General features: G+C 39.2%; 3 protein-coding genes across 4 annotated transcripts in view; 2 read left to right on the forward strand and 1 right to left on the reverse strand.

The window, feature by feature from the left end:
• Positions 6,851-10,027, reverse strand: LOC104717507 (G-type lectin S-receptor-like serine/threonine-protein kinase At4g27290). The gene is made up of 6 exons (XM_010435083.2): positions 8,595-10,027; positions 8,365-8,502; positions 8,126-8,283; positions 7,599-8,047; positions 7,358-7,508; positions 6,851-7,278 (listed from the first exon to the last, which is right to left on the reverse strand). Exons 1-6 carry the CDS (start codon positions 9,871-9,873, stop codon positions 6,970-6,972), a joined length of 2,484 nt encoding a protein of 827 aa, XP_010433385.1. The 5' UTR covers positions 9,874-10,027; the 3' UTR covers positions 6,851-6,969.
• LOC104717508 (calcium-binding protein PBP1-like) lies at positions 11,786-12,489 on the forward strand. Its single transcript, XM_010435084.2, has one exon. The coding sequence runs from the start codon at positions 11,955-11,957 to the stop codon at positions 12,354-12,356; it is 402 nt and encodes a 133-aa protein (XP_010433386.1). The 5' UTR covers positions 11,786-11,954; the 3' UTR covers positions 12,357-12,489.
• The window catches only part of LOC104717510 (probable NAD(P)H dehydrogenase (quinone) FQR1-like 1), a 5,493-nt gene continuing 3,606 nt past the window's right edge, over positions 12,590-14,476 (forward strand). Inside the window, exons 1-4 of one of the 2 annotated variants that reach the window (XM_010435086.2) lie at positions 12,590-12,817; positions 13,147-13,240; positions 13,831-14,093; positions 14,177-14,241. In XM_010435086.2, the coding sequence (XP_010433388.1) occupies positions 12,795-12,817; positions 13,147-13,240; positions 13,831-14,093; positions 14,177-14,241 (445 nt within the window). In that variant the 5' untranslated portion in view covers positions 12,590-12,794. Of the gene's footprint in view, positions 12,818-13,146; positions 13,241-13,830; positions 14,094-14,176; positions 14,471-14,476 lie in introns of those variants that run through there. The other variant, XM_019230852.1, reaches the window with a different exon arrangement.

A 14,476-nucleotide genomic window follows, 5' to 3' on the forward strand; every position in this document is an offset into this window, starting at 1 on the left:
ACATGTGTGTCGGGCTGTGTTGAAAAAGAGAGAAGTGAGTACCCTTAATACCAGACAACCACCACTTCTCACTTTTTCCTTTTTTTTTTTTTTTTTTTTTCTTTTTGTGTGGATAAGAATTTTGGAAGAAGTCAGAACTTTGAAGACGAGAGGTTTATTGTTCATATTCACTATGTGTGTGCTTTATATATAATTGTCAGAATAGTTTGAATACATCCCTTCTTTTTTAGTTCTTATCTTCTCATATATGTGGCGTGTCTCATGTATCATGTATGTACTGTATGGGTTAGATGATATGCAGTGTTGAGATCGTTTTTTTTTTGTAAATTTTTAATACAAAATTACTAATTATTCAAAATAAACGAAACGCCAAAAAATGTTGAGTTTGTTTTTTTGGTAAATCATTCATTTGATTTTACTTTACTTATAATAAATTCATAATAAATGTTTCATACATAATTTTATTAGTTTATTTTATATTCCATAAAAACCCTGTTAGCCATACAAGTTCAAAAGCAGAACATTTGTTTTCCCTCTCAACAAACGCAAACAACATCGTTAAGCACAAAAGTAAGTTCGGCCTTGTGGAAGAAAGAGTGATGTCCAACAAGGACCAACTCTGCAACACTCCAACGGCTAATTCAAAAAGAAAGCAGAAGGAAGTTGTTGATGAAGGATGTACGGCTAAAGTAGTCAACAAGCGTCCAAACGAGAAAGATAACATCAAGCTGTCAAATAGATTTCAAGCCCTTGATTCAATCTGTGTAAAAGGATGATGACATCTGTCTGCAACAACTAGGGTTTATGCCAATTGTATAAATAAGGCAAACTCACCATTGTAAACATTAAAAAAGAATAATAATACAAAGCTTCAATATTTCTATTTTGCTTTCATGGTATCAGAGCTCAGTCGATCTGAGACTATAGCAAACCGTTCCACGGTTTCCTACACGGTCCCGTCACTAAGCATTTCCAACTGCGTCACTATCACTCTCAACGGACAGAACTACCCTCTGTGGAAGATTCAGTTTGAGACGTTTCTGGTGGGCCAAGGTCTATTAGGCTTCGTCAACGGCTCCGTTCCTGTGACTTTATCCACTGTCAGCTTTCCTGGAATCAACGACACTACAACAGAAAGGCCTAATCCAGAGTTTCAGCAAGAACAACAGAACTGGCTCAGAACAGACTCAGTCGTCAAGTCATGGCTCCTTGGCTCCTTTGCTGAAGACATTCTCAGTGTTGTCCAAAACTGCTCCACATCCTATGAGGTCTAGCTAATCACTTTAATAGGGTGTCATCCTCTAGGTTGTTTGAGCTTCAGAGAAAGTTACAAACTTTTCAAAAGAAGGATAAGAGTATGTCTGTTTACCTTAGGGAAATTAAGAGTGTTTGTGATCAGTTAGCCGCTGTCGGTAGTCCAGTTCAAGAGAAAATGAAAATATTTGCTGCGATGAACGGTCTAGGATGAGAGTATGAACCGATTAAAACAACGATTGAAAATGCTTTAAACTATGCTCCTAGTCCTACTCTTGATGATGTGATACTGAAGCTTACTGGGTATGATGATAGGCTTCAGGCCTACATGATTGAGAACACGATATCTCCGCACTTAGCCTTTGCAGTGACTCAGACCAATGAATCCTATCACCCACAGCAACAATACGGTGGTAGAGGCAGGGGATATAACAGACGTGGTGGCCGCAACTCATACTCAACCAAAGGACGAGGCTTTCACCAACAAGTCTCTCATTCGTCGAGTACTCAGAACGTGATCTGTCAAATCTGCGGGAAGAGTGGTCATCCAGCCCTTCGCTGTTGGCACAGGTTCAACAACAGCTACCAATGTGAAGATGTTCCTGTTGCTATGGATGCAATGCGAATTACCGATGTTACAGATCAACATGGCCATGAGTGGCTTCCTGACTCCGGCTCCATGGCTCACTTCACCAACAACACTCAAGTTCTCACTCACTCTCAGCCATACACTGGTTCTGATTCAGTGATTGTTGGTGATGGATCGTTCTTCCCCATTACCAACACTGGTTCTGCATCTATTGCCTCTACCTCAGGTAATCTACCATTAAAAGATGTTCTTGTTTGTCCTGACAATGCAAAATCATTGTCGTCTGTATCTAAGGTCACTAAGGATTATCCATGCGACTTTGAATTTGATGATGATGGTGTTCGTATAAATGATAAGGCAACACGGAAACTACTGGTAATGGGAAATCTCCACAATGATGTCTATAGCTTGGGGGAACCAAAGATGCAAGCCTTCTACTCTGCACAACAACACCTTGCTAGTGATGAAGTGTGGTACAGAAGACTTGGGCACCCTCACAGTCAAGTCCTCCAACAATTAGTCAAGAATAAGTCCATTGCTTTCAATAAAGTCACCAAGACAGTGTGTGAAGCTTGTTAGCTAGGAAAAATCTCAAGACTTCCGTTTGTTTTTTTCTACGTTTACTGCTTCTAGAGTCCTTGAGAGAGTCCACTGTGATCTATGGGGACCCTCTCCAATAAATTCTGTGCAAGGCTTTCGTTTCTATGTAGTCTTTGTAGACAATTACTCTCGGTTCAGCTGGTTCAATCCGCTTAAAAGAAAATCAGACTTCTTTCACATCTTTGTTATGTTTCAAAAGTTGGTTGAGAATCAGTTTAATTGCAAGATTAAGTCATTTCAGTGCAACGGTGGAGGAGAATTCATCAGTAATCAATTCCTACAACACCTACAAGACAATGGAATACAACAAATCATTTCTTGTCCTCACACACGTCAACAAAACGGTTTGGCGGAAAGGAAACACAGACACATCACATAATTGGGTCTAGCGATGATGTTTCAGAGTAAAACTCCATTAAAGTATTGGGTTGAGGCATTCTTTACAACCAACTTTCTCATTAACTTGCTTCCTGCAGCTCATCTTGAGGATACAGAGACTCCATTTTCAAAAGCATTCGATCACTCTCCTACTTACTCTGCTCTACGATCGTTTGGGTGTGCCTGCTTCCCAAAGTCTTTGAAATGCGTGTTTCTTGGATATAACGAAAAGTATAAAGGATATTGTTGCCTCTATCCACCTACAGGTCGAGTTTACATCAGTCGTCATGTAGTATTTGACGAAGCTGTCTCAACAACATATAGTCATCTTCACCCACGAGATAATACTCCTCTATCATCAGTTTGGTACAAGGGATTTGCCTCACAAAGCGACACGTCTGAGCCATCCTCTTCACCAAGTGATAAGGTTCCAGTCCTTCATACGCCATCATCACCATAACAAGTCACACCACTTTCGCCTCCTATCACTGCAAAAAATACTGTCTCAGTAAGAGAGGAGTGTTCTGAGCGTACGACAAGCTCAGACCCTGCTTCTATTGGCGACAACGCTCCCCCTCTACAAGAGACATGTACTATGCAGTCAAGACAAGAGTCACAGATCACAAATTCAGTAACACCAGGACAAACGGCAGAGGTTGCTATCACTAATGAGCACCCTATGGTGACTAGAGGAAAGGTTGGTATTCGAAAACCAAACCTGAGATATGCTTTGCTTACTCATAAAGTCTCATATCCAGAACCGAAAACAGTCACAAAAGCTTTAAAACATCCAGGCTGGAATAATGCCATGGGAGAGGAAATGGGAAATTGCAAAGAGGCCAATACCTAGTCCTTAGTTCCTCCAGAACCTGATATGCATGTTCTGGGAAATAAGTGGGTTTTTCGACCCAAGTACAATGCTGATGGCACCTTGGATATGCTTAGAGCTCGCTTGGTGGCCAAAGGCTTTGATCAAGAGGAAGGAATAGACTATCTGGAGACATACAGTCCCGTAGTCAGAACTCCAACAGTGAGAATGGTACTTCATACACCAACAGTTAAGAAATGGGAGCTAAAACAAATGGACGTTAAAAACGCCTTTTTACACGGAGATCTCAAGGAGACTGTTTACATGAAACAACCCGCAAGATTCGTAGATCCAGACAAGCCTGATCACGTTTATCTTCTCCATAAGGCCTTATACGGCTTGAAACAGTCACCACGGGCTTGGTTTGACAAGTTCAATGGGTTCCTGCTTGAATTTGGCTTTGTCTACAGTCACCATGACCCTTCTCTGTTTTCGTATGAACACAACAATGACACCATTCTTTTGCTTCTTTACGTGGATGATATGATCATCACTGGAAACAACTCAAAGACTCTCAGTCGTCTACTAGAAGCACTTGCTCAACAGTTCCGCATGAAAGACTTGGGTCAAGCTCGTTACTTCCTCGGTATTCAAATTCAAACGTTCCATAATGGCTTATTCATGTCACAGCAGAGATATGCTGAGGACCTTCTCATTGCTGCATCCATGGAACATTGTGCACCAATGCTTACACCTCTACCTCTGGAACTGGATAAAATCAAACGTCAAAACGAAGACTTCTCAGACCCTAGATACTTCAGGAGCTTAGCAGGGAAGTTGCAGTATTTGACATTGACCAGACCAGACATTCAGTTCGCTATTAATTATGTCTGTCAGAAGATGCACAAGCCTTCAGTGTCAGATTTTCAACTCCTCAAACGGATTCTCAGGTACATTAAAGGTACAATCACGATGGGAATTACTTACAGCAACAACTCTTCCTTTGCGTTGAAGGCTTACAGTGACAGTGATTGGGCAAATTGCAAGACTAACATAAGGTCGGTTGGTGCTTACTGCACATATCTTGGCCGGAATCTCATTTCATGGTCTTCCAAAAAGCAACCGACAGTATCGAGAAGCTCAACAGAAGCAGAGTATAGGTCCTTGTCGGAAACAGCAGCTGAGGTCAAATGGGTAAGCTCTGTACTACGAGAACTCCATATTGCTCTTCCTAACATTCCTGAGCTGTATTGCGATAATCTCTCTGCTGTCTATCTAACCGAAAACCCATCATTCCACAATAGAACCAAGCATTTTGATATTGACTATCATTATGTTCGGGAGAGAGTCGCTTTAAAGACATTAGTGGTTACACACATTCCTGGAGAACAACAGATCACCGACATATTCACCAAGTCCCTCGAGTTCAATGTTTTCAACTTTCTCAGGAGCAAACTTGGTGTAGGACTTCCTCCCACACCAAGTTTGAGGGGGGGGGGGGATGTTAGCCATACAAGTCCAAAAGCAGAACATTTTCTTTCCTTCTCAACAAGCGCAAACGGCGTCGTTAAGAACAAAGGTAAGTTGGGCCTTGTGGAAGAAAGAGTGAAGCCCAACAAAGACCAACTCTGCAACACTCCAACGGCTAATTCAAAAGGAAAGTAGAAGGAAGTTGCCGTTGAAGGATGTACGACTAAAGCAGTCAACAAGCATCCAAACGAGAAAGATAACATCAAGCTGTCAAATAGATTTCAAGCCCTTGATTCAATCTGTATTAAAGAATGATGACATCTGTCTGCAGGGTTTATGGAGATTGTATAAATAAGGTAAACTCACTGTTGTAAGCATTAAGAAAGAATAATAATACAAAGCTTCAATATTTCTATTTTGCATTCAAACCCAATCAATAAGAAAACCCGTACGTTTAGAAACCCTTAAGATGACACGACTGTGAGAAAAAGACTAGCTACAAGACAGTACAGTGTGCCTAAGCTGAGACGGCCTTAAGGGGGTGATTATCATGGGCTTCGTCTTTTGTCCACGTTTCTTCTCTTTCCTTTTTTTGTTGTATTCACGTTTTTTGGTATCTCTTACAGTCTCCACGTTCAAATGTTAGCATAAGACAGCGATGATCTTATTACGTTTTCATGTGCCAAATTCAGGCTTTGATTTTCTTTTCGAACAATTTCAGTTTTGCTATAAAAATGTCAAAAACATGTCCACTCCTAAATACTCGAAAAGTTACAATAACCCGGACACCTAAAATCGATAGGAAAATTCTCGATCATGGCTACAAGTTTCAACTATATTGTTGCAAACTAATGTTTTCTGCCTCCTCCTTAGTTGAAATACCTTTTTTAGTTGAAAAACCTTTTACCAACAAACTTTTGAATATTCAAGATTTTTGTCAAAAAAACGAGAGTACATTGTGTACTAGACCATTTTACTTTTCTAAAAAATTTCCATCATCAAATATATCTAACATATATCTTTTGACCACTCAGTCCCTTAAATGGGACTTAGTCAAGGAGGATTAGCTACATCTTACTTAGTGCTTTTGTCCTTGCTAGGCTTATACATTCTTGTAATATGAGAAACTTCAAACATTGGCCGTCTAAATCTAATGATGGATCATAATCTGCCTCTGTATTAAAACAAAACACCCTAATATGAGGATTGTTTTACTTGGTCACCCAAATGACTGCAAATGGTTTCTTGTGCCACAAGCCAAGAAACCACCAACCGATGTTGAGGCTGCTCTTCTTGGTCAAGACTAAAGAACCCAAGTTGGAAAACATGATCCGGGGAGAACGAAGAGTATCTCCATCCTTGAGGGATATTCTTGGAGTAATGACACTATAATAAGCAACAGAGAAAGAAGATGGTAATAAGAGCATCTTATCGCTTAAACCAAAAAAAAAAGAAAGAACAAAGATACCCAAAACAGAGAATGTCTCTGTTCGAGTTATTCATATCGCTTAGGATCTTGGAACGGCTTATCCTTCACGGGAGATCCAGCTATGGGACGAGAGAATAGCTTATTCAACCACAAACTCACGTCAACTGAGCAAGAAGTAAACTGTTCATGGATTCCTCGACACAAAATTTTCTCAAGATTGGTCTTAAACAACACAGGGAAATGTAAAGAAAAATAAACAACAGAGAACTGTGAAAAAAAGGAAACTTTGAATCCCAAAACGAAGTCTCCATTACATGTTGCAAGGACGGTAGAAAAACATGTATAAACTATGGTTAGTAATTTGATGCAATGTGTTAATAAGAACAAATCAAGCGCAAAAAGGTTACAGATTATGAAATACACAGAGAACAATTACAAGGTTTATCTAGGCTCTATTACACTCATGGTTTGTAAATTATTGGAAGGAATCTCGAGATTAATGGATAAAGTGTCGGAATACAAGAGATTTCGTTCATTAAAAAACCCTGGCTGCTTCGGATCAAGAAGCAACATTTCACTGCTCAGCATCAGAACCACCACTGACATGTTTGGTCTATCTTGAGGATCTTGTTGTACACATAGCAGACCAATGTGTATCACTCTTAAAACTTCAGAAATATCGGTACATGACTCCTTGAAAGCTTCATCGATTAGTTCACATGCTTTATCTTCTATGTGTTGCCTCCAAGCCTGAAGAATACCATAATGTAATTAAGCTAAGTTTACAAAAATAGAAGTTAATTTACGCTGTTGCTGCTAATATACTTACGTGGCCAATAAGGTTAAGCTTGTCTTCTTCATTACAGAATCCGCGGTTTCTTCTTCCTGATACTATCTCTAATACCAAAACTCCAAAGCTAAATACATCGGATTTTAATGAGAAGTACCCATCGATTTGATATTCTGGAGACATATATCCACTGCACAAAGATAGAGAACAAATCCTTTTAAAATCTGTTTGCTTGCTTTAAGGCTTTGCATTAAAAATCAAGAAAGATAGGTAATCTTACTATGTTCCAACCACTTTGGTCGTGTTAGCTTCAGTTTCATCTCCTCCCAAGGTTCTAGCCAATCCGAAATCCGAGATTTTCGCGTTCATATCAGAATCAAGCAAAACATTGCTTGCTTTGAGGTCGCGGTGGATGATTCGAAGCCTTGAATCTTGATGGAGATACATCAGTCCTCTAGCAATCCCTTTGATTATTTCCACCCGTTTAGGCCAATCAAGTTCTCTGCGCCGTTCTTTATCGAAAATGAAAGAGTCCACGCTTCTGTTTGGTTGATACTCGTAGATAAGCATTCTTTCATCTTCCTCCACGCAATACCCAAGAATCTTCACAAGGTTACGGTGTTGCAGCTTTGCAATCAACTTGATCTCGTTCGTGAATTCTTCTTTCCCTTGTCTTGACGTTCTTGAGAGCCTCTTTACAGCAATTTCTTGTCCACTAGCCAATGTTCCCTAGAAAAAAAAAAAATCAAAACATTTTACCCTTTTTGAGTAGAATCTGAAAACTAGACAAGAGATGTGGTTTGTTACCTTATAGACCAGTCCAAAACCACCTTGTCCAAGTTTATTCCCATTAGAGAATCCATTTGTAGCTTCTGAGATCGTGTCAAGATCAAGAAACGGTAATTCAAGATCTTCCTCTTCTTTTTTCCTGCTTGAAACACGGACTGATTCGCGCTGCACAATTTCTGAATCATTCAACGGTTTTAATAAGCACAGTTGAAAATTAAGATACTTAATTACTGAGAGCTACAACTACAATCATTTACCTTTGGTTGCAAGTTTCTTTTTCTTTATGTTGAAGACAGTTAAACCAATGCAAAGGCACATAAGAAACATTGCTGTACATAAAGCTATAATGAGCATCACCCTTAACTTCCCCTTCACGTAATGGATATTATACTCTTCTGTAGAAGAAAACAAAATATAGAAAGTGATCAAGAGTTATAATATTTCTCAGTAAAACAATGTTTCCTGTTTCACATGTCTTAAACCTTACCTATCTCAGAAGAAGCAAGCCTCACATACAGATCTTGTCCGTTTTCATTATACTCTCTTATATCAATCAAATCTCCAAACCAGAGAATACACCCCCTTCCTCCATCTCTAATATCGAAATGCGAATAAGCCGAGCAAGTACAGTTTCTCAAGCATACCCTTTTGCACTCGTTCAAATCCATGCTTTTATCATACCACGATTTTCTTGTATCTGGTAACTTCAACTTTGAAATCTTAAGAAAACCTTCTTCTCCTTTACCACAACCCATTTCCACTCTTCTAACACACCCTTCGGACCAATCCCCTGCAACCCAAGCCTTTGGAGATTTAGGAACAAACCCTTTTAAACACCTACAAGCCGGAGATTCATTGATGTTGCAGCTTCCGTAAGAGCCACACAACGTGTAGAGATCACAACTATCCATAATAGCCGATAAATAGAAGTTCCAACTTTGAAGACTATCGACCCAAGTGTAACGTTGCAAAGCTCCATTGGCATTCAGCTGCATTCTTGTGATCACTGTTGGGTTTTCGAGCTTGTAAGTGTAGTAAGCTTCTTCCTCCGTGAACACGAACTCGAACCGATAGATAGGGTTAGGTTTTAGGTGAGGCATACCCGTGAATCTTAGACCGTTCCATGGACCAGCCCTGAAGATATCAACTGAGTTTTTCTTCAAGAAAAACTGAGGAACGCCGTTTGGATCCATTTTGTTCGTGTAGTTACCAGTTGATGGATCGTCTACAGATCTCCAAGACGTCAAGAACCGGTTTATACCGGTTAGAAAGTTAATACCGTATTTCATTCCTGGAAGAAACATATCTCCTGGGTAATCTAAACTCTGCCATATGTAATCTTGATCATCCTCTGAGTTTCTCACAACTAAATTACCTGTATCAAGAATCTGAACAATCGGATCTTTTACGCCGGTTCTCTGGGAAGATGATGACGATGACCAGAGGAGGTATTTTCTCCCATTGGCGACACATAAGCTCCCGTTTCCAGAGATTTTTAAGGTTCCTGAGAGATCGTAGAGAGGAGAATCTCTGTTAGCGACCCAAACAACGGTCTGGAGAGAGATTTGCTTGTACCAAATACCGAGATAACGGTTTCTTGACCCTCCCAGAGAGAAGAAACCAAGCTCGAAGGTCCCACCTTTTGAAACAATGGTGTCTCCGTCTTTTAGAGTCTGGTTTGTTGTGATGATATCAGTTCCTTGTGTGACAAGAAACGTCAAAAACAGAGAGATTAGGAGCAGAGGAAGCACATTACTGGCTTCCATAGCCGGTTTAATGGAACCGGAGAGAGTCGGAAACGGAGTAGCTATACATAAACGATGATAATGACTGGAATTAGATAGTTAATTAAGGTACGTTGGAATATAATTTTTACATTTGTTAATGAGAGACATGGAAGAGAATTGGAATGAGTAGCTGTGCAATATCTTGCGTCGTGATATTATTTGCTCTTAATGTCAACCACAACGTGCTTAGAGATTTTTTTTGTTTTGTTTTACTATATATTATAGGACCAAGGATGGAATGATTCAATGGAGATGCAAATTTGCTTCACAGTTGGAACTAAATAATGTAATTTAAGGAAGATAAACAAAAATCTAGTGGGGAGTACAGAAACCATTATATATTTAAAAACAAACAAATCATGAGCTTAACGTTTGTTTACACTTCACAGTTGACAGTATAAAATTCCTATAGAAGTAAGATGTTGTGATGGGCTTTCTCGACCCGAACCAGGTCAAAATCCGCAACGATGAACGTTGGTGATGACTGATTCGGCCTGTCGGCCGGCCCAAGGTTACACTGCTAGTAAGCTTCATATAATCTAAGAGACGAAGCCGCATGGATTAAGAAGAAATCGAGAAAGTGCCAAATATGCAAAATTCAATATCAGATTATACATGTACAGTTTCAAATAAAAACAACTTATTACTGGATGTAAAACATGATTCAACAGATTTAAAATTTCAGTAGCAAATTTGAGGCTGTGTACAAAATGCAGTTTTATCGAGTTCGTGGGATTTGAATTTACTAAAGTTACTCTCTCGATAAGAGCATAATGGTTTGTCGCCACCATTTAAAAAGACAAGCCAAATTAACGAGGCAAGAGTAAGACCAAAGCTATCATTAGTCAGAAATCATGATTCAATGTTCGTTCTTTGAACTTGACACATATTTTAATGTAATAGCATTATTGCAATTCGATTTTTTGGTTAGAAAAATATAATCATGGAATAATGACAATTAGTAATCCGATAAGCAAGATTTGGTTGGATATATGTGTATAGATTAAAAAAGATAAATGCAGCAATAGAGAGAACGGGCAGACCAAGTAAAGAATATTCTTCCCGCTGCATAGAGTTTTTCCATGAACATGTCTTTGAATAAGGGACACCAATTTTTTCGGTTTAATCTAATTCCATGCATAGAAACTTCACATAGAAGAAAGTTAAAAGTAAATGTTGTTATTACATAGTCAAAGCACATGTATTTTTTTGTTTGTTTGGAATTTCGAGTTTCAACTTGCAAGTTATAATATTCTTTTTATATATATACTAGTATCAGATTCACGATTCGAGTAGGTATTTGACTACCCCAATTGATATTCAGTTCTATAAATAGTCGAAAGAAAGTCTATAAACTCGTACGTAAGGCGCTTTGTAGACATAACTCGAAAGTCTATAAAATTGAATATGTCATGTGTGTTGTTTGTTTTACTAGAATAAGTTGAATACTTTTCAGTTTCACAGGTATCCCATATTTCAAAAACAAAACCAATTGAGATGCCAAAATGAAATACTTGTTACTATGTAATTAAACGTACAAATTATAACTAAAAAAAAAAAAAAAAATGCCTGGAATGGCAAAACCAGTTCACCTAATCAGGCTTGTCGAGCCGACCTCATCTTGTTGAGGAAACTTCCACAAACCATTACTATAAACAAAACAAACAACTCCTCCATTACTTTAATCAATCATCGGACGGTTTTACCCTCATCCCTCGCCGCTTTCACACTAGGCACTTTCTATGTACATCACTTTAACTGACGATTCTACCCTCTAAAGGGAGCTTCCTGGAAGAAACCCACAAAACCAAATTGGGATTTGAATCGCAATTTCCGAGACACGGGACCTTTCCCCACCATTAATCTTAGCTGGCTTCAATGGATGTTCCTTCTCAGAAATCCCAATTCCCTCCCTCCCTTCTTTATTATAAGTATCACTCTTCCTTCTCATCATCTTCAGACCAAATAACAACAACAACATAAACACAAAGAACAAAACATTAGAAACCCAAAGTACAGATTTTTTAAATAAAACAACAAAACATCATACAGCAGCTCTAATGGCTTCACCAAAGTCACCAACAAGACCAACCGAACAAAACCCACAACCACCCAGTTTCCACGATTACCTTCCCGCGATGGCCGGAAACCTAGGAGGAGAAGGTCTGATCGGAGAGCTCTGCAACGGATTCGAGCTGCTGATGGACAGAGAGAAAGGAGTCATCACGTTCGACAGTCTCCGACGCAACGCAGCGGCGGTTCTCGATCTCGGGGATTTGACTGACGAAGACGTCAGGTGTATGATTAAAGAAGGTGATTTCGACTGCGACGGTGCGTTGAATCAGATGGAGTTTTGTGTTTTGATGTTTAGGCTTAGCCCTGATTTGATGGAAGCCTCTCGCTGTCTAGTCACGGAAGCTATTGAGGAGGAGTTCGGTGATTGCTCTCGTCGCCGGCATTGAAAAACACCGGAGAGAGAGAAAAAGAGATTTGGGGATCATGATCATCTTCCTCCTCTTAATGATTTAATTCGATTCATTCGTTGTTACTTATTTTCCCATTAATGTTACCAAATTCACATAATTCTTTGGATCATACTTTTATTTATATATATATATATACATACAAATTTACAGTTCACTTTTATATTACAATCGAAATTAAGCACAAACAAACAAAACACAAGGGAAATATTAAAGGAGCAATCCAAATAAGGTGGTATTTTTGGGAATAGATATAAAATTACGGGGCAGAAGTATAAATTAATCATTTTACGGGGGCGTTGACTAAAAAATTCACCCAAGTAGGCTATTTTAACAACAATATAATTGGAGCTAGATTTTCTGGGGGAAAGTTAGAAAAAGCTTTCAGAGAGGATCGAGAGAGCTGCAACTTGTTCAATGGCGACCAAAGTCTACATCGTGTACGTCAAATTATCAATTACCCTCATCATTTTTGTTTTCTTTCTTTCTGGTTTTAGAACACTTGCGTGTTCTTAGATTCTTCGCTGATCTTAGATTCTCTGTGTGGTTTTTAGTTAGATTAGTTCGCATCGTTTGATGTTCAGGTTACGGTTAGAATCATGTGTCTGTGTTGCTATTATGGTGCTGGGTTTTTGGATTTTGAAAATTCCTATATTGGGGGAATGAGAGGGAAAATTCACATTTATGAGATGTGGAGAGAGAGGGAGGGAGTGAGTTGTGCCTTTTTTTGACAAATGCAAGTGTAACTAACTAACTAACTAACTAACAGGTACTACTCTATGTACGGCCATGTGGAGAAATTAGCACAGGAGATTAGGAAAGGTGCTGCTTCTGTTGATGGAGTTGAAGCCATACTCTGGCAGGTCTGTATTATTGCTTACTGCTTTACTGTTGTTTTCTTTAGTGGCTCTTCTTCATACCCAAATTTCATTTAGCAACAATTTGATTCTAAAAACCCATCGTGAATGTAAGAATTAATTAAGGTTAAAAAATTAGTGCTTGTATCTGACAACTGAAAGAAAGGAGAATACCATTTCTAGACTTTTTTTTTATTTCCTGGAAATTGTCATTTGAGTGAGTCCACATTATTATTGTATTGACTGGATGAAGACTAGTTACTTCGCTATGCCTGTTTTGGAAACCAATGAGCTACATTCATTGGTTTTTTAGCATGCATTGTTCTTCTTTATCTCTGACTAGTAACTTCAAGAGTTCAGAACCAAAACAAAGCTATGTTTTGCCATAAGCTCTGCTTTTTATGTCTATATTGTGCTTTCCCTTTAGTTGGTTTTCCCGACAGACTAAGTTCCTTGATTCTGCATCTATTTTAATGCTCTTAGTGTTTCTGATCAGTGATCATTGGTTATCGTTAAATATATATACATATATCTGTAAAAAAAAAAAAAAACGATTGGGTACACTGAAGTATTGAGCTAGCGTTTGTTCTTGACAGGTACCTGAAACGCTCCAAGAAGATGTGCTCTCTAAAATGAGTGCACCGCCAAAGAGTGATGCTCCTATTATCACCCCAAACGACCTTGCTGAGGCTGATGGATTTGTCTTCGGCTTCCCAACAAGGTTTGGTATGATGGCTGCTCAGTTCAAGGCATTCTTGGATGCAACCGGCGGCCTTTGGAGGACTCAGCAGCTCGCCGGCAAACCAGCCGGAATCTTCTACAGCACTGGCTCTCAAGGTGGTGGTCAAGAAACCACTGCGTAAGTTTCTTTTCGCCATCCAATCAAGCATTCATCAAAAACACCACTTGTGATATTGTTGATGTTAACTGGTTACTGTGTAGATTAACTGCCATAACTCAGCTGGTTCATCATGGAATGATTTTTGTCCCTATCGGGTACACATTTGGTGCCGGTATGTTTGAGATGGAGAACGTTAAAGGTGGAAGCCCGTACGGGGCGGGAACATTTGCTGGAGACGGGTCGAGACAGCCAACAGAATTGGAGCTGAAGCAAGCATTTCATCAAGGGAAGTACATCGCCGCCATAACTAAGAAGCTCAAGGGACCTGCTGTTGCTTAGAGCTCTCTCAAAAAGATAATGTTTTGATTCTTTGTTGGTAAATTACTACGATTTGGTATTTT

This window comes from Camelina sativa, chromosome 10 (assembly GCF_000633955.1).
Source record: "Camelina sativa cultivar DH55 chromosome 10, Cs, whole genome shotgun sequence".
In the NCBI taxonomy this organism is placed as follows: domain Eukaryota; kingdom Viridiplantae; phylum Streptophyta; class Magnoliopsida; order Brassicales; family Brassicaceae; genus Camelina; species Camelina sativa.

Excerpts from the sequence above, each read along its gene's own strand:
- LOC104717507 (XM_010435083.2), bottom strand. The coding sequence starts at position 9,873 with ATGGAAGCCAGTAATGTGCTTCCTCTGCTCCTAATCTCTCTGTTTTTG. Across the intron at positions 8,503-8,594 it reads GCTTGCTTCTTCTGAGATAG|AAGAGTATAATATCCATTAC; the intron begins GTAAGGTTTAAG and ends TTTCTTCTACAG. Across the intron at positions 8,048-8,125 it reads GTTTTGGACTGGTCTATAAG|GGAACATTGGCTAGTGGACA; the intron begins GTAACAAACCAC and ends TTTTTTTTCTAG.
- LOC104717508 (XM_010435084.2), top strand. The coding sequence starts at position 11,955 with ATGGCTTCACCAAAGTCACCAACAAGACCAACCGAACAAAACCCACAA.